Source organism: Eptatretus burgeri, chromosome 4 (assembly GCF_056783735.1).
Source record: "Eptatretus burgeri isolate ZD-2024b chromosome 4, Ebu_testis_v1, whole genome shotgun sequence".
Lineage (NCBI taxonomy): Eukaryota > Metazoa > Chordata > Myxini > Myxiniformes > Myxinidae > Eptatretus > Eptatretus burgeri.
In genome coordinates, this window is record NC_140964.1 from 88,085,287 (window position 1) to 88,109,286 (window position 24,000).

Genomic DNA, 24,000 nt, shown 5'->3' on the forward strand with positions numbered 1-24,000 from the left:
TGAAGTGGGGCTAATGAAGGGGCCCATTATAATCACTATTACTTTGCCCTTTCACATTTTGACACTTTCTAATTATTTTCTGCATTTTCTCATAATAAAGGTTTGTTGAAAATTTGATGACAAAAGCTCAAATGGAAAAAAGGTGTGGCCTAGACACACGTGCGCACGTGTACATGGCGGACTAATACAAGCTCCTAAAGGTGAAAAAGTGAGGGGGGAAAAAAATTTAATCTGTCCCAAAACAATAAGGTACTCTTTGGGCATTTCTGTCATTGTGTATTTGTTTCAGATGCACTTCCACTCTCATTCCAAACTTATTAACCTGTCCCCTGTGCAGCGGGTGTGTGTCTGTCCGGGCCGTAACTTTATTTGCTGCTTTTGTCATGCTAAGCTTGAACGGAAGAAGTCTGAATACAAAGCGGATGTGGATAGGCTTTGCATTTTTCGATGCTTTCCAGGTTTATATATGCATATGTATACACATTGGCAAATACAACCCGTCACTTCGCTGATGGCAATATGGGAGAGCGAGGGACCCAGACACAGACGGGGGAGAGCGAGGGACCCAGACACAGACGGGGGAGAGCGAGGGACCCAGACACAGACGGGGGAGAGCGAGGGACCCAGACACAGACGGGGGAGAGCGAGGGACCCAGACACAGACGGGGGAGAGCGAGGGACCCAGACACAGACGGGGGAGAGCGAGGGACCCAGACACAGACGGGGGAGAGCGAGGGACCCAGACACAGACGGGGAGAGCGAGGGACCCAGACACAGACGGGGGAGAGCGAGGGACCCAGACACAGACGGGGGAGAGCGAGGGACCCAGACACAGACGGGGGAGAGCGAGGGACCCAGACACAGACGGGGGAGAGCGAGGGACCCAGACACAGACGGGGGAGAGCGAGGGACCCAGACACAGACGGGGGAGAGCGAGGGACCCAGACACAGACGGGGGAGAGCGAGGGACCCAGACGGGGGAGAGCGAGGGACCCAGACACAGACGGGGGAGAGCGAGGGACCCAGGCAGAGAGAGGCGCAGAGGCGCAGGCAGGCAGGCAGAGAGAGGCAGTGGCAGTCTTGGACTTGGTGACAATCCTGAAGAGAGCCCTCGGCACCAAGCATTGAGAACAGAAAACATCACACCTTGGTCCGTGAATCGTGTCCTATTACCAAAATGAGGGTAGATAGTTTGAGCTCGCCCTGGGCGGACTCAATTCCACATTCTGAAACCCACATATGAAGATACCAAACACACACACACACACACACACACACACACACACACACACACACACACACACACACACACACACACACACACACACACACACACACACACACACACACACACACACACACACACACACACACACACACACACACACACACACACACACACACACACACACACTTCAATACCTAGCAATTTTGGCCGAAGCAACGCAGAGATCAGGAAAATGACCAAATACCAAGATCTCAAAAATGAGGTGAAAAGTACCTGAAAGTTGAAGAGATCTGAAATTGTACCAGTGATAGTTGGAGCAACAGGAATGATGAAGAAGAACCTTAGAGATTTTACAAACCATCCCTGGGAATATTACTACAAATGAACTGCAGTTGGAAGCTATTTGGGGCTGAGTGACGATCCTCAAAAGAGCCCTTGGTACAAAACTTTGAGAACAAAACTTCCAACCTTGATTCATGATTCATGGAGGTCGATACTTCGAGACCTCGGAAGACTCTGTCACACATTCTGAAAGCCGGACATGTTGATAACCAAGCGCGCGCGAGCACACACACGGATACTTTAGAGATCTGGGTCGGGAGCATTTAAAACCCATGCTATATACCTGGTAAGGGTCTGCTTACATGCATGCATGCTCCTACATGCAGTGACCTTTGCACCCCTCTGGTTGGCTCGCTCCGAATAACATTCATACATGCAACAGTCCCCTCAACAGAGGGGGAGGGGTGGAGAGAGAAGGAGGGTATAGAGAGAGGGATTCTGGCAGATGTGATGCCCAGTTTAGTTTAATGTCCATCTGAGAGAGGCACACACATTGATTAATCACCCTACCTGTGAAACACCGGGATAACAGTTTATAGCTGGATTGGGAATTTGAACACAGGCACACAGCTTAAAACGAGCGTACATACCTCTTGACTTCCCTGCTGTGATGTGGATTCATTACTTCTAAACTGAAAACATTTTTTACTCATTGTGGTCACATGATTTATTTTCCCTTCCTACTGCCAACAGCTCTCTAAAAATGATGCATTTCAAGAGTTCTTGGCTGTTCACAAGAGCCGCAGGTTGGGGAACATTTGGAGCAATGACAACTGCACTGTGGCTCGACCTCAAAAAGGTGAGACTACAGTGTTCTGATAATGTGAAATAAAAGTTAAAAGTAATTTGAATTTTGACCCGTATACAAATCGGAATTCTGGGAAAGGATTATATTCTAAGAAAATTTTCTTTTGTACATTTTGCATAAGAATTGTCTATTGAAGCAAGTTCAAATTTAGAGATAGAAGGCATATAAGCTCCAATACAATTTGGAGTGATTTGTGTTTGAGAAACAGGGGATGGACAGAAAGAGATGAGAGATTTGAAATATCTTGTTATCTGTTAGCCTTAGAATAAAAACTTTGGATTCCTGAGCTAAAACTTCCACATTATCTGGGGTGTTCATTGTGAGACCAGGATTGATCCAGTTAAACTGTTCATGGCTGGTTTGAATGAAACATTGCTGCACCAATTGTGCGATGAATGTACATACAAGTAACCAATACAAACAAGTTTCTTGATGTTGATAGGACATGACATTGCGTTATTGATGAACCTAAACAATATTGATCCCTTTTCAGTCCCAGGGATGGCTGGTCCTCAGGATGGAATTGATGAGGAATTGGTGAGAAAGGAAGAGCTTTTAAAGGACAAAGAAGCGGCATTAAATGAGCGATTGTCTGATATGGACTACCTGCACTCCAAGGTCGTGGAAATGGGAAAATCTGGACTTTCTTTGAAAGGTTGTGGTGCTCATGGGCAGGAAGAGAACCAACAGGCTGATAATTTGGGTGCTTCTGAAAGAGGTCAAAATGGACGTGACTGTTTGGCTTGGAAGGATGGAACCGCAAACAGCAACGATGATGGTGGCAAAGAGGAAAAAGGTGATTGTGAAAATGTGAAGATGAACAGGAAGGCAAACATAAAGGTAGGAAATTGCTCTTGGAGTTGGGAGGGGAGATTGGGGTGCAGGAAATTTGAAGAGAACGTTTTCTGACCTGTTGTAACATGAGTACTTTCTCTTCCCTTTCTGATTTTCCTTGTCCTTGCAGGAAATTGACCGTCTTCCAGAAGCTGTATTTACAGTGAAGTTATCTGGCCTCCCTTACAAAGTAACCAAGGCAAGTTGTGATAAATCGTGGTTTGTTAAAAAAAAAAAATCCTCGAGTTAGTGAAGTTTACGATTAAGTAAATGCGTGACTTTCAAAATGACATGATTCGCCCCAGAATGCTCACCACGCAAGATATGTGCTGGCATACAAGAAGCTTGTGAAATATTTTGAGGGTTAGAGTGGCAATCAAGTTTTCAAGGTGAAACCATATGTTGGTCAAGTTCTGAGAGAATAATAGAAGAGGCAGGTCAGCCTGATCATAGTATGTAATTAAAGTACAGTGTGTGGTGGGAGTATGAGCTAATATTTCAGTCGTCTACAGATAAGTCATGAGCAGATGAAGAAAATATATTTGCAGTTTTTGGAAATATACAGAAAATTGGAAAGTTTTGGGTCCACAAGTCACCACATCAAGTGAAGGAATGAATGAAGACATTAAAAAAAGGACAGTGTTGTTGGCTTGCTTCAGCCCTAGAATAATATATTTTCCTCTTTTGTCTTCTCAGAAACAAATCCATGAATTTTTGCATCCTGAGAAACCAACCACAATTAGGATGATGCAAAATACCCATGGAAAGTTCACAGGTCAAGCTTGCATTTCCCCCTTCCCCTCTTGTTCCAAACCACTTTCTTCAACCACTCCCCAAACCACCCCCAAATCACTTCCCATTTACATTTGCTTGACTCACCATCCCATAAACTCCTCTGTGCCTTTCATTTTTGCAGGTGTGCTTTTTGCTGACTTTGAGTCAGAGAAAAGTCTCCAGGGAGCATTGAAACGAGACCATGACTACATTGGTGAACTGTCCATGTCCTCACTCTCTTGGTCACATTTGCGCAGTGTTTTCTTTCTGGTTCCTCAATCCCTCATTGTAAAATGTTATTTGTGTAGTGATATGTATGGTGGTGTGATTTTTATTATGAGTATTTTAAATTATTTTTCCTCCACAGGGCGTCGATATGTCAGAGTCTCACGTGTGGAAACTGAGTTCAATCCCGGTTCAAAGGAGCAGGAGCAGGTCAACGCTGGCTGGCAGCGTCGGAACCTTGCTGAAGACGAGCAGGAAGAGGATGTTGCAGATTCTGGGAGGATTTTTGTACGAAACCTGTCTTACAGCACGACTGAAACCGATCTGGATGAACTCTTTTGCACGATCGGTGAGCCGATCTTGAACTGTGTTGTGCATTTCTACTCTACTTGAAAGATGCAAACACTATCACAGTCTACTTTATTATCGGCTGCTTGAAAAGGTCACGACTATCTTTTGCCACCACAAAAAACTTTATTACATCCTTCAATCTTTTGAAAAAAAAAGAGTAGGTGAGTTATTGGCAGCACATAGACTGCAGCCAATTTAGGGAGGAATTTGGAATTTGGCCTAACATGAGACTTGGTGAGTCGGTTCATGAAAAACTTTTGTCAAAACTTCCCCCGTGTTCAAACCCACCATATGGTGAGATTAATTTTGGCCGTTAAAAGAAGTAGTCGTCGTGGGAGTAGTTCAAAGTTCTGAAATCATCACTTTGGTCTGACAGATGCCACCTGTCCCACTGACTGTGTTTCTTTCTTCCCCTATTTTAGGCCCCTTGGCTGAAGTCAAGTATCCTGTAGATCCCTTTACCAAGAAACCAAAGGGTTTTGCCTTCGTGACTTTCGTCTTTCCTGAGCACGCTGTGAAGGCCTGTTCTAAACTTGATGGCTCAATCCTTCAGGTGACTGGAGACTTTTGGTCACGTGATGGGTGCTTCTTAAACTTGGTCTTGTTATAACCATAGCTGAAACCTTATCAATTTAACATGATGTGAATAATTTTCTGATCATTAAAAATATTATATAAACCTGGTAGTCCAAGTGCCATTTTTGTTTATCTGTTGTGTATCATGAAAAAATGTAGGAAATTGATTTGGTAGGCTTTTCACCTTTATCCAACAAGCATGGTGTGAATTTACCTGCAATGTGGTGGCATTATCATCCTGAAACATTCCGTCCATATCCAGACAAAGAAGCTGCATTCAGATGTGCCAAGCTTGCAATTTTTTTTCTTTTGTATACGATGTCCAACGAGGTTCATGGTGAAGCTTGATTAAATTAATCAATGGATTTCATTTTCTTCACACTGGTGACATGCTTTTAAAGGTCATAATGTGTCACTCAGTTCGAGATGTATTGTTTAAGTGGAATGAAATATGGAATTTGAGCCACCGAATCATGTTTGTTGTGCATTGCAACACATGTCATATGTCTGTATGCTCAGCCTGATCATGTTCGTGACCTGATTATGACCGCTTGGCTTGTACTTTTTTTGGCAAGGTTTTCTGTAAACATTTCCTTTCCAGAAATGTGTGGGATACTTCCTTGCTGGACACATTAGCTATTTCAGCGACTGCATTTGTTTTTTTATTCTTATGTATTTCCTGACCATTCTTAATTTGGTCTTTGATCCAAAAATGAACTTTCAGCAGAAAATGAAAATATTTATTCATATTTTGTGAGCCTTTCAACATTAAATTTACTGATGGACTTTCATTTAAAATTCTTTCTTTGCCTGGTTTGCCAATTTGCATTCAGGGTCGATTGCTCCACATCCTTCCATCAACCGTAAAGGTGGATCGCCCAGAGGAGCAGGAGCATGCTGCTAGCAGCTCTTACAAGAAGCAGAAAGAAGCGAGGGATAAAGCGAACAGTTCCAGGTATGACACCTGTGATTGCTCTTTGTGCCTTCCTTCTGATATCTGTTCCACATGCTGAGACTAGTGAATGAGTCAATAAATATATGAAAAATGGCTGTATTGCAGTTGTTTGATCTCAACAATAATTTGCCAAATTCTGCTTTTGGGTTGTAACTTTGAATGCTTGTGGCAAAGTCTTGACAGCACAGAGCTATCCAGTTCAAGGTCTGCTGCACATGAAGGTTGGTTTGGCAGTTGCTCCTTTAACTTCATCAAAGCCTGCGTTGCATGCTGTTTGTGTTTTTATCCAATTTTTCATGTTAAATCGTACCTTGTTGTGTTGTGTTGAATTTGTGTTTATGTGCTTCAGATAGCCAGCGTGCAAATTGTCTCTGCTCTGATGCCACATTCCTCATTTCACTTGTTTTCTCCCAAGTATTGTCCTTTCATGCTCCTCAACTTTATCCTATCCCCCCCCTCCTCACTTCAAAAAGATTAAAACAAACAAAAAAACTTGATTTTTCTTCACTCCAAAACACAAATTTGAATTTGCCTGCAATTCCTTCTGTCTGTATTTCCTGCACTTCATTCTTTATCTCTTCCTTTTTTCAATATCTCCAAATTGATTTTTTTATTGAATGAAACGTTTCTTCCTTCTTCCTTTAGAAGCTTTTAAAATGCTTCACCTTCCTTATTTATCCATCATGGGCACTTCACATCTTCTTCTTCTTCTTCATCATGATCTATTCCTCTTCTTCCTCACAAGGATTATTTTCCAAATCTCTCACCAGTCCACTGACCGTCCTTCCATACCTACAGCTCCACTATTTTCCATGCCTTGAAGAATAATTATTTACACTCCTCCCATGATGTTTGTCTCCATATATCCAGATTGGAAATCTTGAGAAGTCCAGTTTGCAGAGGTTGTCTGCACCAATCACTTACCCTTCACATCCTTTCACGGTGTCAAACCCCTCCATGTCAGTACCATCCCCCACATCTACAAGCCCACCTCCTTCCAACCTCACCCTTTCTATGTGTCCTCTATTCAGCATCCTTCCACTTCAGGTTAAGCCTGTGCATATCAGTGTATTTTGTTAAACGTGTACACGGTCTGTTCGTTGATTGTGTCCACGTGTAAGCGTTAAAATCTGCCAAGTCAATAAGCCTTAGCTAGAGTGTATTTGGCTGCATCACCCCTCTCCATACTTGCACTGCTTTCTCGTCAAAGCATTAGACAACTTTAGCCCAACTCCATCTATGTCGAGCCACCGATGTGGGGTGGTGTGTAGTATACCGAGAGGCAATGAAAATGAATTCCAAATTAAAATTAACATTTATTTCCTTGCATGTGTAAAAGGATCAATGTATGCAATCACATGAGATTTGTCAGGGGCAGTCCTGCAGAGTCTGCACAAAGATGGGAAAAAATTTGGATGTACACATGACGTCACAGAAACATCAAACGATGCAGGGTGTGTACAGTCAATATCGAGTGTGAGCACGCTGGGTGGTGATGCATGCTTGAAGTCTACGGGGCATGGATAAACACAAGTGCGGATCAGAGCTTGTGCTATTGCTGTCCAATGGAACTGTAAGGCTGCAGTAAGCTCAGCAACATTGGGTGGAGGGTTCATTTGACGATTGCTCCCCAAAACATAACACCACAACCTCCAAAACGGTCTTTCTCAATAATGCAACCTTAAGCAAAATGGTGCCCTTGCCGATGGTACACGTGAAGACGTCCATCTGGAAAGCTGATGTTAAACCTTTATTAATCTTGAAAAGTTGATGTTGGCCCATCGTTGTGCATGTCGGTGTTGTGTCAAGATTTAGTCACGGTAAGGTCAACGACACCATAAACCCTTGCAGCGAGACGATGTTGTGCGGTTTGGTCACTGATCAGATGTCCCTTTGTTCAAATGGTGGTTCTGGCCATTTCTCTTTCTGTCTTGAAGCGGTTGCAGAGGTGACTGATGACGGCGTATCAGTCTTGTCTTGCTGACGTCGCACGCTGTGCACTAGGATGGGGACAGTCGCTAGCCCTTCCTGTGACTCTGTATCGGTTCTGGAGCCTATAAACTGTTTACTGGTGGACATGAAAGTGTCGAGCAACTCTTTCTTGACTGATTCCACTATTTAGCATACCGACGGCTTGGTTCCTCTTATTATTCTTTAGATGTGGCATTTTAATTGATGGCCTCACAGCTAAGGTAACCTGTGCTTTTATCAGGCACTAGCATAACCCGCACTCTGCGCGACATGTTGGGGTGGGTGTGTTTGAGAAAGGAACTGATGCAGAGCATCAGTAGTAATTTTACTTTAATGCAGTAAGTGGAATACGATTTCACTGTTTCAGAACCACTTTATTTACTTTTTTTTGTACCATGCACCTCATATGGTCTTTGAAATAATGTAAGCCGAATATCACGTTACTCGAGCACAGAACAAAGTCGAAGATAGTGTGACACGAAACCACAACCTCGGAAATAATATATAAGATGGATACATGAGTTGCCCGTGCAGCATGTTGTTGTTTTTTAACCACTGCTCATCATTTCCAAGATTTGCCATATGGTTGTGTTCACACTCAAACGTCCAGATGCAAGCAACAAACCGGACTCGAACACAATTAAACACCCATAACAGACGTCCATCATCCAAGTTTTTTTTTTGCTTACTATTTGCTTACCATTTGCGTTCAAGACCAGGCTATACTCCATCTAAACCTTATCGTTTCATTGCCTCAGTATAGTTTGCAGTTTCGATGGCCACCTTGTTTTTTTTTCTTTCTTCCAAAGGTATTTATTTTGCAAATCGTTATCAAAAAGGTGCGTACCGAATCGGATGAAACATAGTGGGGAGAAAACAAAAAAGGAAAATCTGTCATTAGCTCGCCTGTTCGAAGAACAGAGCTATAGCGATACCCCCGGCGTGAGCGTCAGTGTGAGCGTGAAAATGTTAAAGTTTTTGGTGCAAGTTATTTTTTCCTTTCTAATGTTTTTATCGACCACTTTTTTATACGCCCGATATATATATATATATATGTATATGTATGTATGTATGTATATATATATATATATATATATATATATATATATATATATATATATATATATATATATATATATATATATATATATATCGGGGCGTATTATGTGATACCGGTCGTCCATCTGTCTGTCCGTCCGTCCGTCCGTTCCTGTCCGCACTCTAACTTCCAAGGTTTTCAACTTTCACATTTCATATTTGGTACATAGGTACAGACTGTGGAGACGGTGTATCGTGACATACGTTTGTCATCTAAAGTGGTTGACATGGCAACCAGGATGCTGTTTAACCTCCGCCATCGAAGATCGGAGGTTACTGTTTTCACCCCTTTCTGTTTGTTTGTTTGTTCGTTTGTTTGAACAGTATTACGGAAAAACTCCTCGACGGATTTCGACGAAACTTGGTGGGGGGGTTAGGTATGGTCCAAGGATCATGGCATTAGTTAGGTTATGGTTAGGTATGGTCCAAGGATCATTGTCCCCCCCCCCCAAAAAAAAATTGTAAGAGAAATTTTTTTTTTTTGCATTTCTACATGCTTTAAGTGATTTCCAACCCCCCCCCAAAAAAAAAATGTTGGAGAAAAGAACTATAACTCCGTCAGCACTGTTGACATCATATTTAATGAATAAGATATAAGGTTCACGTGAGTGACCCAGCAGTATTGGCGGCGGAGGTTTGCACTCTCCCGAGTGCTCCCCTTCGTGTTTCTATCTGTTCCTGTCGCACTAACTCCCAAAGTTTTCACCATTCACGTTTCATATTTGGTACATAGGTACAGAATGTGGAGACGGTGTGTCGTGACATACGTTTGTCATCTAAAGTGGTTGCCATGGCAACCAGGATGCTGTTTTCCATGTAGTAGCACAATTCTGTAAATACCTTCTTGTTCGGGCATATATTGTGCTCCATTGCACTCTTGTTACTGATTACAATATATACAAATACATATATTGCTTTAAAATTATTTGGATCAGACCACTGCAATGCATTATAAAAAATATTAATTATGAGACGAGTCTTTAAAATACGATAAATGTATAAACAGGCGAGCATTGGGTGGCTTTGACACCAACTCTGGTTTTTCTTTGGGATTGAGGTAGAATTGCAAGCATTACGAATCGCCCAGTGCCGGAGGGAACTGATCTGATAGGCTGGTGGCATAAACCTGCCCTGAAAGGAAGGAAGGACGGTCGGAGAATGGATTTTGAGGCCGGCTCCTTTTATAGCATAGACAGCAGCAGAACGTGTGCAGTGTACACGTTCACAGCTGTTTGTAAACGTTTATAATTTTTCCATGTATGCATTCATATACAAGTACACTGTCACCGGCATACTTCATGTCCCCTCGTTATGAATCCCTCAGCACCCCCAGCCCCTCAAAGCTTCCCCCTCACCCCACTCCTCAAAGCCTCACTGTCTCTTCCCCTCCCCAAAACTTCACCATCCTCCCACCTCATCTCACCCCCCTCCCCCGTTCCCGCACCCTCCCATCTTTCTCTCGTCCCACACCCTCCCATATTTCCCCTGTCCTGTACCCTCCCATGTTTCCCCTGTCCTGTACCCTCCCATGTTTCCCCTGTCCTGTACCCTCCCATGTTTCCCCTGTCCTGTACCCTCCCATGTTTCCCCTGTCCTGTACCCTCCCATGTTTCCCCTGTCCTGTACCCTCCCATGTTTCCCCTGTCCTGTACCCTCCCATGTTTCCCCTGTCCTGCACCCTCCCATGTTTCCCCCGTTCTGCAACCTCCCATGGTTCCACCATCCAGCACACTCCCATGTCCCCCCCCCCCATGTCATGCACCCTCCCATCTCCCCCCTCCACATGTCACGCATCCTCCCATCTCCCACCTCCCATGTCACGCACCTTGCCATCTTTCCTCCACATGTCACGCACCCTGCCATCTTTCCTCCACATGTCACGCACCCTGCCATCTTTCCTCCACATGTCACGCACCCTCCCATCTTTCCTCCACATGTCACGCACCCTCCCATCTTTCCTCCACATGTCACGCACCCTCCCATCTTTCCTCCACATGTCACGCACCCTCCCATCTTTCCTCCACATGTCACGCACCCTCCCATCTTTTCTCCACATGTCACGCACCCTCCCATCTTTCCTCCACATGTCACGCACCCTCCCATCTTTCCTCCACATGTCATGCACCCTCCCATCTTCCCCCGCCTGCCCCCCATGCCATGCACCCTCCCATCTTCCCCTCCCTCCCCCATGTTCTGCACCCTCCCTTCTTTCCTTCTCATGTCCCACACCCTCCCATCTCCCCCCCATGTCACGCACCTTCCCCTCTCCCCTCCCTCCCATCTTTCCCCCATGTCCCGCACTCTCCCACCTTTACCCCCTCCCGCATCCTCCCACCTGACCCTACTCCCCCCCCCCCCCCCCTCCCATACCCTCTTTCAGCTCCTTTCCACATTTCTACACCCTGCCAACAATGCCTCTTCCCTTCTTCCTAAATGTGTGGACATCAAACATGTGAGGCCTCTGCCCCAACCTGACAGATCTCTCAATCCAGGCTGTTGCTGATAAATTGGACATCATCTGTTTGACAGAATCCTTCTACCCATAGGACATCCCTGACTCCTTAGTATCTCTCCCTGACTCCTTAGTATCTCTCCCTGACTCCTTAGTATCTCTCCCTGACTCCATAGTATCTCTCCCTGACTATTGTTTTCTCCAATTTGATAGGCCTTGGCAGCAGAGTTGCAATTTGCATAAATAACTCGATTTCTCACTGTCTGTGTACTGATCTTACACCTCCCAACCCCGAGTTGTAACTTTGGCTGTGATTTTCCCCTCTGTTCCCACCTCTTGTTTCGCTGTGTTGTACCTCAAAATAGGAACGACTCCTGCATCTCCCTCTTAGACAACATGGATCAACATTTAACGACTCATCACAACTCTGTTCTTCATATGTGGTGATTTCAATGTCCCCTCTCACCAGCGATGGCACTTCTGCAAAGGACTTCTGTAATTCCATGGGAACTTTTGATTGGTGAACCAATTCAGTGATCTAAAAAGCGAATTCTTAAAATTTTAGGTCAATCGGATGAAAATTGACGACTTTATGTGATGCTGACCTTTGACCTTTTGACCAAATTATTAACTTGTCTTCTACAGATTGTCATAATTAAGCATTGTTGAAAATTTGCTGACAAAAGTTATGGACAAGTGATTGCAAAACCCCATATCCCGCTGCTTGGGGGATGGGCTAATGAGACTTTAATTCACAGTTTGATGCCCTCTCCTCTGGGCTGACGCCTCCATGGAAACCAAGGCCTTCATGATCGTTGGAATCTCTTGCGATGAAGCTGAGTTCTATCAGTTTCCCATCGCAGACAGGTCGGTGGTCTGTCTTCTACATCCTCCTTTCTTGTCTTGAACTTTCTGCTCTTTCAGTGCTTTGTTCCATTCTTCCACCCCCCCCCCCAGGTTTCTGGAGTGCATGTGTTCCACCAGAAACCCCCTTCTGGTGATACTCCCAAAATCCAGAGTTGCTGCCCACCTCGTTTCACTGCTTACCTACACTCATTCGTTCCTCTCTTTTTTTTTTTCTTTTTTTTCTTTTTTTCCACCTGCTTCCACATTCTCTTACATCTCATTCTTCCTTTGAGCTCTTCAAGACAGCTGCTTACCACAATATCTGATCACTCTCCATCCAAAACCATGATCTTTTCTACCCCTGTTAACACACTCCCCCCAAGCCCACCTCTTTCCAAATTTCCAGTTTTTCCTTCCTGTGAGCTTGCTTCTGTATCCACCTCGTCCACCCCCTGTGTGCTCTACGTCCCATCATTCCAACCCGCATTCCTTGTTTGTTCATCTGTCTCTTTTCTCCCTCGGCCATTTTTATTTCTGGATTTAGTCCTGGATTTAAACATTAAGCAGAAATGTACATGAAAGTTAATGTGGGAGCTTCCATTAAAATGTCAATTCCTTCTTCCAATTGGGATAGTCTGGTCGAGTGAAGGTTCAATTTAAACTTGTTAACAGCGTTGATGTTAGTTGTTGAGTGAATCCATAATATGCTTCCGGATGCGGTACACGGCTCTGCTGATTATTTCCACTTCGACCACCTTGCGGCGTCTTGTGGAATCACGACCCATCTTCGCTTTGGACTTTGAGGGGTTGAACCCATGCTCAAATCTAACTGCATTCTAATTTCAGTCTTGATGCTCTGATTAACCTGTCTTGCGGTGCAGCTCCCAGTGGTCTGTTCTCTTGCTGATACTGGCTTTTGTGTTCTAGATTTGCTCATGCTCATTGAGACAGTACTTTTATGTTAGCAGAAGAAGATTGGGGTTCTCCAAAACCATCACGCCATTGGTAATATCAGAGTCTGTCAGAGATATTCACACACATCTGGGTGTGTTTGCCTTGGTAAAAAAAAAAAAATCCAGCAGATGGCGAGCGTGACTACAAATCTGACTAACTTTCTGGTCTTGCAGCAATCATTTCTGCTCTGAATAAGTGGCCAAGACCAAGTGTGGGTTGAGTGGGGTTGGGGGTGGGGGGGGGTGGGTGGTGGGTGTGTTGAGGAGGGGAAGGGGTATGGTGTGGTGGTGTTCTCCCAATGCAAATTAATAATTCCTTTCTCAGTTTGAAACAATGCATTGGCAGTGGTTACCTCCAGTTCAGATCTGGTCTGGGCTGTTATATCAACAATGCCGGTCACCTTCAGAAGTGAAAATTCAACATCTTCCCATTAGATGCTTTTAATGCATGTTTATGCAGCTGCCAGAGAATCATGAATTTAATTCACTGCATCTTGGACATGTGGATCGTCCACGACTCACATCCATACATTGCTTCTGGAAGTACCGGATCGTTCACAAGCCTCCTCTTGGTTTGTTTCGTCACATCTTTGTCTTTCCAGATCTTTGTCAATCCTGACATTGCTGTTCTCCCCAATACGAACCATCTATTAATTTATCCTCCACATTCTCCACTCACTTCAATATTAGAACCCAATAAGACTAAACTTTCCACCATTTCCACGTGATTGTCTCCCAATCTGAACAGATTGATCTTCTCAGTTGACAGGGTTATCATCTTTTTCGGTTTAAATAAAGACCAGATTTTTCACTTTCCTCCTTCACTGTGTACAGCAGTTTCATCGAGTCCTCTTTACTTTCTGCCAACAGAGTGGTATCATCGGCATACCTTACGATGTTGATGCAGCATACCTGACTCTAGCCTCTGTGTCATCCAAGTTTGATTTCCTCATGATGTACTCACTGTACAGATTGAACACATTAAGGGGGAGAGAATGCACCCCTGTCTATACCCGCCTTTACAATTCCGAACCGTTTCCCCTCTCCGTACTCTGTTCTTACTGCAGCTTCTTGTTTCATGTATCAGACTTCTTATCAAACATAGCAGGTGCTTTGACTTACCTATTTCTCTCAACATAATCCACATCAATTCAAAAAAACCAAATTGTTGCCTCTCCCATTCCGAAAATCTCACACTGCAATGGAACTGTTGGAGAGCATTTTCCTGGAAAGCTGATCTCCAGTTTTGGAGATGTGAATTGGCCTCCCAGATCTATCTCTGCCATCCTGATTATTTATTTTTGGAATATTTAAAGACTATGTTCAGGAACAGGTCACACACTCAATGAACTGAAATAAAGCATTGCAAGTGAAATTCAGGCCATTCCGAAAAGCTTTCTAGTGAAGAGGTTTTGAGGGGAATTCGTACCAGAACGGCGGAATGTGTTACCCACTAAAGGGCCTATTTAACTGACTTTTTCAAAACCTAGTGTATGCTGAAGATATTCCTATGTCTGTATTTTTCCATTGTTAACACGGTTGAATAAATAACTTTGAAATTTAAATAACTTTCAATGATAAAACGTGTTCACTCTTTTTGCAACACCCTGTGTTTTCATGTGCTCGTAATATACACTTATCACAAAGAAAATCAGCAGCAAACAGTTTGTAATTTTTTTTACAGTTAGTAATATATTACTGAATTTATCAACACCAGTATTATTGAATATCAGTGAAATTATGTATATTATAAAAAAAATTAACAAGACGTAAATGTCAGGATTGAAAGACATGTGGAAATGTCTTTCAATCCTGACAAATCTCACTCTCACTATGTCTCTCCGAAAGGACCGTCTGGAAAACCCTCCCCATCTACTTTCTCAACAATCCTCGTGAAGTTCTTTCATTTAAGCTTCTAGGTCTCACTATCTGCCATGATCTTTCCTGGGAAAGCTACATTTCCAAGCTGGCCTCTGAAGCCAGTTGCCGACTGGGCATCCTCCGTCATGCAAAGTCCTTCCTTGACACACCTGAGTTCCTGATCACATGCAAAGCTTTGATCTGCAGCCTGATGGAGTAAACACCTTGCGATCTCCCCTCTGGGTTGGTGCTCCCACCTCTCACCTTTCTCGGCTTCCCGCTGTGGAAAACGAGGCATTTAGGATCATTGGTATCTCCCGCGATGAGGCTGAGTCTTTCGGGCACTCACTCTCTCACTGCAGGCAGGTCGGTGGTCTTTCTGGCTTTGACCGTCACCTCTCTGGCCTTGCCCCCACTTGCTCTGTCTGCGATGTGTCCGCCTCCCATGTTTCCACATGGTGCTCATGGTCCGCCAGCAACCCCCTTCTGGAGAAACTCCCAAAATCGAGAATCACTGCTCACCTTCACTCTTTCATTCCTCTTTTTTTCCCCACCTTTGGAACAAACTCCCACACACTCTTTAATCCCACCATTCTCTCCAGGTCTTCAAAACAGGTGTTCACCACCATCTCTTATCTTCCTACATCCAAAACCACAATCTTTTCTACCCCTATTAATCCATCCCAAACCCATCTCTTCCAAATTTCCTGCTTTCCTTCCTGAAAAGACTGGAATTCTCCAACATGTCCATCTTGTTTACCCTGTGTACACTGCTCCATTCCTTTCCCTTCCACAGATCTCCACATGTCTCTGTTCCACACTGTTTTTTTTCCTTCCTTCTCTCACCCCTCTTGTCTCCAACTCCCTTTGTTGTGCATTTCTGTGTGTTAGCTCTCATACAGGTGTTCACCACCATCTCTACTCCCAGTTCTGAAGAACTGGAGGGAAGATTGGGATTAAAGAGAGTGTGGGAGTTTGTTCCAAAGGTGGGGAAAAAGAGGAATGAAAGAGAAGTTGAGCAGTGATTCTTGATTTTGGTAGTTTTACCAGAAGGGGGTTGCTGGCAGACCTTGAGCGCTCTGCAAAAATATGCTGTGGGGGGGGGCATATCTCAGACAGAGCAGGTGGGGGTGGGGGAAGCCAGAGAGAAGACAGTAGAAGACAGAAAGACCATCGACCTGCCTGCGGTGAGAGAGTGAGAAACAGCCTCATCGTGGGAGATACCAATGATCCTAACTGCCTTGGTTTCCACAGCGTGAAGCCGAGAAAGGTGAGAGGCAGGAGCACCGGTCCAGAGGGGAGAGCAGTACTCCATCAGGCTGCAGATAAAAGCTTTGTATGTGGTCATTAGCTCAGGTATGCCAAGGAAGGACTTTGCATGACAGAGGATGCCCAGTCGATGACTGGCTTTGGAGGCCAGCTTCGAAATGTGGTTTTCTCAGGAAAGATCATATCAGATGGTGAGACTCGGAAGCTTGAATGAAAAGACTTCTTCAAGAGGATTGTTGAAAGTCGATTGGGGGGGGGGGGTTCCAGACTTGCTGAACAAGTCTGGCTTGTTTTCATCAGCTTGTACCCTTGCTTGAAAGTCAATGAGTGGGTTCAGAATCTTACTATTAATTTGCAATTGGTCACTGACTTTGACACCAATACAATTTTTTTTTATTATGGATCTGAGGCATGAAAAAGATACATGTTTCAAATGGAGCACCTCGCCACCACCTCACTACCATTAGAGCATTTACATTGCATCAGATGTGGCAAGAAATCTGAATTGTTGCTCCCAGCTTGCTGGCTTGATGACAGAAGATGCCATTTGCATTTTTGCATCTCCATCCCTCCTCTGTTTAGAATCAATTGTGAGCACAGGCAACTTGCTCGTAGCACTAAAGAAGCAACGTTCAACAGAACAGTGTGTGAAGATCCATACTTTGTGAGAAGAAGGGCACACAATGAAAATAATGTTCAGCAGAAAAGCTGACGATCTCCTACAATGGTGTGAAGTACACTTTGCAATGCCTGCGATAAACTGGCTCAGTAAAAGGTGAGGAAGACATAGAAGAACCTCCTCAAGCCAAGCCAGAAGAACCTCTCCTCCCCAATTATGACTACTACTATGATCGTAGTGGGGAGGCTTGCATGTTCCTGTGACCCAGAGAGCTATGCCAGTGGGGTGCTCCTCATATAGGTCATGTGGAGGTGGGTCGGTTCGTTCAGTTTAGTTGTGGAGATCACCAATCTAAACGAAATTCACCCTGTACATTCATGAGAACACACCATTGAAATTCCTACTTGTTTCCATATGCACAAGTTGACACACCGACAGTTATTACCATTTGAAATTACCGCGGTGAAGTGGGCATGGCGTGCTTCAAATCGCGGAGGAAACGACTAGGAAACAACAAATCAAGATGGCGGCGCCCATGGTTGTCGTGTGATTTCGAGTGATTTTTGGTCTTTCAACAACCAAATATGCGTTGTTTCATACACTTGGGCACGGAGGATGATGAGAAAGTGACACAATTCACGGATAAGAGCTGGCGTAAGGTATGCGAGTGTGTGAAGGATTGGTGCGACGCCACAGATAGTGAAACTATCAACAAATGCTGTATGCTGGCTGATTAATGAAACTGCTGCTAATGACTGATCCTCCTGCGGATGCAGGCTGTCACCGGTTCTGCTATGCGTTGTTTTGTAACAAGGATCACATAAAACGCACTGAAGCCAGGAAAAGGAAATCGGAAGCCAGCACTACTGCAGTTTCTGCTAGAGCCAGTGAGGTGGTGGGCGGACTAGAAGAAGAGGGGCACTCGTACCACAAAATACGTAGAAAATCCCTCAGAACCTCTGTAGAAAGGGTGGCTGGCAAATCAGCTTGTGTACTGCCAAGAATTTGTATCATATGCCAGAAAAAAGACAAATTCATCCGTGTCAAAGGAAAATCTCAACGTGATCAGTTGTCCCTGGCAGAAACACAGGATGAAGGAAAGCTGAGGGAAACTGCTGAGCAGAGGAGAGATGAACGTGATGTGAGAATAATGACAACTATAAAGGATAAAGACTGTGTGGCGCTGGAAGTTTGTTATCACCGTAAATGTTAAGAGTATGTGAATGACACATACCACAGACAGAGTGAAAGTAAACTCCAAACTCAGAAAGTGAACTATGACTCAGCATTTGACATTTTCTGTGATAAAGTAATCCAGGTAAGACTCATTGATGGAAAGCAATCTATACATATGAAGAAGTTGTGTGAGATGTTCAATGACCTACTCAGAGTATGCGAAGGTCAGGATAAGGCCAACTACCAGGCAACAAGACTGAAGAAAAGACTGCAGGAACGGTACCCAAACATGATTTTCTATCGTCCACCAAAAATGTCTGAGAGCGAAGTGGTGTACATGAAGGACATTGATATTGGTTCCATTGCTCAGGCTGCTGTTGCAGACAGTAGCTCAACAACAGAAACAGAGTCAACTACAGAGGATGAAGCCAGCCAGGGTCCACAGCAGGGTGACTTAGGCCTCAATTTTCATGTTCTATACTCGGGAGCACCCATGGTGAGGGATGACCTGAACAAACACCAAAGTGTGGACATTACATGGTCACCACTTGCTCCTGACTTCGACATTTCAAATGCTGAAAGAGCCATCCCTGTTGCATTGTACAACCTTATTGCATGGGTAGCGGGCCTGTCAGACGAGCCAATCCTGGAGAAATTTGTGGAACTCCCACGGCATATTCATCTGAAAATGCTCTCTGTTCTTCAAGATGTTGTTTCTATAGCGTCAAGGGGTCAGATGTTTACTCCGAAGTCCTATGTATTGGACCTGACTGTGAAACATTGGACTGGTTCTACTCGACTGTTAGGACTGCTCAACAAGCTTGGGCATTGTGTCTCAGTCTGTACTACACAGGCGTTGGAAACCGCGTTGGCACTGTTGCAGATTGATCAGGAGGGAGAACTGCCCTCAAACTGCCTCAGAAATGTACCGACAATATTTGTGCACGATAACATCGATTTCAGTGAGGAGACCCTCACCGGTCATGGGACCACTCACCACACCAATGGATTGATGATGCAAGACGCACCCTCTGAGCCGATTCAGCATGCTCGTCCAGTGACTCCAATTAGCTGTCGTCAGTGGTCATTAGTTGGTAATACGCCACCCATTCTCAAGTATGGTGGTGGGAAAAGGCAAGGGACCACAGCCTTTTACAGTTGTGACGTTGACATCAATCCGTCACAAGAGGACAGGCTATCGCTGGATGTGCTCTATTACACTATGAAAACAGTCCAGAAAACGGACAGGCGGTTGCCTGTCGGGATGAAGATTTGACCAAGTCAGCCATCATCTACCTTCCCGTGATCGAGGCATCACCCACGGAACTGGACAACGTTTACACGGTCCTACGCCAAAGCATCGATATGGCTGATGTAGTGTCCGGAGGGCAGTGGGACTCGGATAGTCGTGAGGGTTGTCGAACTCTGTTTATTGCCCGTCCGAGTGCACACTACTGCAGACTACACACACGCCTCAAGCGGCGCAAACACCTATAAGCCTAGCGGACACGTGACCACCAACACCACACCTCCATGCCCCCACAACGCTCCCCGCATTGTGCCCTGCCCACGTATGCCACTACACCACAGCTGATAAAGTGGAACGTGAAGAAGTAGTTCTAGTCTTCGACCTTGCGATCTACAGTAAGGCACAGGAGATTCGTTGGTTGCACCCGGAGTTGACAGAAAGGTTGGTAATTCGTCTCGGCGAATTCCACCAACTCATGAGCTTCCTTGGTGTGATCGGCAAAAGATTCAGAGACGCAGGTCTGCTGGACCTCATAATAGAGTCTGGTATTATCGCTCAGCGTTCTGCAAATTCAGTAATAAACGGCCACCACTATAACAGGAGTCAGCACTGTCACAAGCTCGTCTACGAAGCGCGAGGAAGACTATTCTTCCAGGCCTTCATGGACTCCCTCGCAGAGGAGACGCATGTGCGATTCGAGAGGTGTATAGAACGTCTTCAGGAAACATTTCCGTCTCCGTTGTTCGAACAGTAACTGTCATCGGAAGAGGTCTCAGAAATGTTCACACGCTACAGCAACTTCAGACAGCAGCAATGTACAGCGAGCAAAACATTCACATTCTGGTGCTCCTACTTGGAAAAGGTGGAGCTAGCACTAGAGCTTATATGGGCAACTCGTACTTCGAACTGGCCGAAACACCTTGCGATCACGAGAGCGTCAATGCCCTGGTACTTTGCGTATGATCACCTAAACTATGCAAGGTACTTACCTGTTTACTGGCTGGAAATGGCCGGGCTAGAGCACTCCCACCCAGACACCTATGAAGCGTGCATGAATGGCAAATGGGACTGCTCAACGGCATACTCGTTATGGATTTAGTAGTGTTGCGTGTGATCAGATCATAGAGCAGACTTTAAATAGGGACAGCAAGACCAGTGGAGGAATCATTGGTTACACTCAGAAAAGCACAGCTGTGAAGAAGTGGATCCTGTCCCAACCAGCACGTGCGGAAATCGCAAGGAAATCTGAGTCCATGGCGGGTATCCACGACGAGCCCCGAACGAGAAAGGATTTGGATGTGTCGAGCTCGAAGAAGAACGAAGCAGTGGTGGTACAAGTGATGGACACAGTACTTCAAATGATTAACCCTTTCTCCGGCGCTCACCTTGAACTCGTCAATATTAGTTCAGGTGTCATCGCATCGCCAGCCACTTCCGTGGACTTGATGAACGCGGATGTCAAGGGAGAGAATGCTGTCATGCAATTCTTGCGTGAACGGCTTCTCTCGGGTGAGGTCCCATTCTTCAGTCCGATTTCGAAGGCCAAATTGGCAACTTTCTCGAAGGCGCGAGGCAAGTCGGCGACTCCCCACCAGCAGACGCCGAAGGTTGAAATTGCGAATGAACGTCGTCTTTTCACACGACTGCTGTTGATTGGCGAGAAAAGCAATGTAACACTCCACGATCTGCTCGCGTACCCACTGGCGAACATATCTTTCCAGCTGGCATCCGGTGATGGTTCGATTGCTAAGACGGACAAAGCCAAACTCCGCAACCATATCCTGAAACTGTGGCCCGATTGCCGTGTGGACGCTCGGCCTATCCGAGGTGCAACGATTGTGGATGGAATGGCCGTTATTCAGGCGATAAAGGCTGGTTCACTGCCTAACACTTTCGGCAAACTGGAACAGATGGTGCTGAACATCGTAGTGGCCAAAGCACGACATAACCAATCTTCGAGACTGGACGTGGTGTTTGATACTTACCCAAGTATCAGCATCAAGTGCCTGGAGCACGCCAGACGAGCGGGCAGGGCGGGCGATCTTCAGGTGCGAACCATCTACGGACGTGATCAAGCCCTTCCAAAACAGTGGGCCAATTATCTCCTGAGCGGAGCCAACAAGGAGGCGTTGATAGAGTTAATCGTCGAATCGTGGACGAGAAACATCTCTCCATCAAAACTGGGCGACATGCTGTTGTAAGTCAGTCAAGGCGTCGAATGGTGTCATGACTGTGTCGTCAGTACCTGAACTTGAATGTGATCATGAGGAAGCTGATACGAAGCTCCTGCTACATGCCGCTCACGCGGGACAGAATGAAGAGTCGGTGCGCATCGAGAGTTTCGACACCGATGTTTGTGTTGGCATTGGCTCACTCGAAGTCGATTCGGGCGCGAAATTTCCATCTGGTCACAGGAAGTCCGAAGGACATTATCGTCGTTGACATTAGGAAGCTGAGTAATGCCCTGGAAAGTTCTGTCTGCGATGCGTTGATAGGTTTGCACAATTTCACGGGAAGTGATACCACCAGTGCATTCTACGGTAAGGGCAAAACAAGGCCATTCGACTTGATGATGAAGGGTCCCCATCTCATCACCTGTTTCAGGGGCATTGGTCGAGAATTCACACCAGATCAGAATATCATTCACGACCTGGAACAATTCGTCTGCGCCATGTACAATCAGCCGACCATGAAGAGTGTGGATGAGGCTCGCTACAAGCTATTCTGCAGCCAGTCGCTGGGAGAACAGAAGTTGCCGCCTACAAGTGATGCTCTGATGCTGCATTGCAAAAGAGTGAACTATCAGTCTGCGATCCACCACCGCACGACTGAGAGGTTTATAGAAGCCCCTTCTCCTACATTTCACGGATGGGTGGAACGCAACGGAACATTGATTGTTCACTGGCTGAGCAAACCACCAGCGCCGAAGGAACTGTTAGAGGCGACGAAATGTAATTGCAAGAAGATGAAATGCGAGACCAACCAGTGTTCTTGCCAGTCAAGAGGACTGGTCCTGCACAGAGTGCTGTGGGTGTCAAAACTGCGCCAACGATGAACAGACCCGTGCAGAAATGGAACTTATGGATGATGAAAGCAGAACTGACGATGATTCCGACGACGAACTGTGAATGCCGGTGTCACACTGCTTTTGCTGTGGTGATCTACTACACAGTACTCAGGTTGATTAGCATGTAATAGTGGACTTGAGTTTTGTAATAGCAGCAGTCAAGAGCCGAGTTCAGCAACCGCTTCAGAGCAAGAAATACTGGTGTTCTAATAGAGTAATCATCTTGTGGCGGTTCCACTTTTCAACAGGCTGAGTCGCGCAGTCTCTTTGTCTTTGATTTAATCTGTCATAGCCAATGTAACTGTCTTTAATCGACGCTGTAACTGCCTTTCATAGTCAATGCAACTACCTTTAATAGCCAGTGTGCCTGCCTTTTAAGCAAAAAGTTGCCTTGGTCAACTCGATGGCCTGTCTGGTCGGTCCAGACGTTTTCGGCCGGTACAAATATGTAACTGCTTCGGTTTATGACCTTTAATTATAAACATCTTTAATAACAGTGAATATGGCTCTGTATAAACATATTGTATCATTTTAAGACCTCACAAGAGTTTTCTTTGACATACATATCAGTCTAACCTTGATTCTTCATTTCTGTGTCAAAATCGTGCTTTAATCTTCGGTTTATCTTTAATTGCGAAAAATGACCAATTGTGTCACATCCTCGACGTGGAAACAAGTGGATTTGGACTCAGCGTGTAAAATTATTTAAGTATGCCAAATTTCATTCAGATTGGTGATCTGCACAACGAAAATCATTTTCTGAAGGTATTAGCGAGTACCTCCACATGGTCTAATAGGTCCTCCCTACCCAGGCTGGTCAATGGGTAGGAGCCAGATTAATAGTCATCATATATTTGGTGGAAGGAAAATTTATTTTTCAGCCTGGTGTAATCACCACATCACATTCACACTGTTGTAGTGAAGAGGTTTATTCCTTGTTTCAGGATTAGGTAAATGCCACGAGCCAGTCATCATTGTCTCCTTTTTCTTTTTCTTTTTTATTCTTCTATTCTGCCTTTTCTTGTGTCAGTTATTCCTCATCTTTCTTGTTCTGGACTCCCTGTGGGATCTAATAAATTGTCTCTAAAGGGTACCAGAAATAAACATATCGCAGGTCGGGCCACCTGTTAGTACAGGATCCTGAACTCTGGTAATACTTTGTTCTATCAGCAGGTGTTAAATGTTGAAGTGATTGTACTGCCATGGTCATGCATGGGTGTGATCCGTGTAGCCATTTTCAGTTGCATTCTTGCAGCCATCAGTGGCATTTTGATGACGATGTGTTCGCTTGAGTTCGTGGCACCCTGTTGAGTGTCTTTGACTGGCTTATAAGTTTGTTTGGGTTAC

General features: G+C 45.0%; 1 protein-coding gene across 6 annotated transcripts in view; it reads left to right on the plus strand.

Moving 5' to 3' along the window:
• The window catches only part of RBM19 (RNA binding motif protein 19), a 208,147-nt gene that overhangs the window by 41,482 nt on the left and 142,665 nt on the right, over positions 1-24,000 (plus strand). For all 6 annotated transcript variants that reach the window (XR_015057631.1, XR_015057632.1, XR_015057633.1 and 3 more), the window contains 8 exons: positions 2,264-2,369; positions 2,872-3,218; positions 3,343-3,411; positions 3,909-3,987; positions 4,129-4,200; positions 4,354-4,560; positions 4,985-5,115; positions 5,972-6,093. Coding sequence is in view for 3 of the 6 variants with exons in the window: in XM_085879249.1 (XP_085735375.1) it covers positions 2,264-2,369; positions 2,872-3,218; positions 3,343-3,411; positions 3,909-3,987; positions 4,129-4,200; positions 4,354-4,560; positions 4,985-5,115; positions 5,972-6,093 (1,133 nt within the window). In the remaining 3 variants the exon portion in view is untranslated. The remainder of the gene's footprint in view (positions 1-2,263; positions 2,370-2,871; positions 3,219-3,342; positions 3,412-3,908; positions 3,988-4,128; positions 4,201-4,353; positions 4,561-4,984; positions 5,116-5,971; positions 6,094-24,000) is intronic.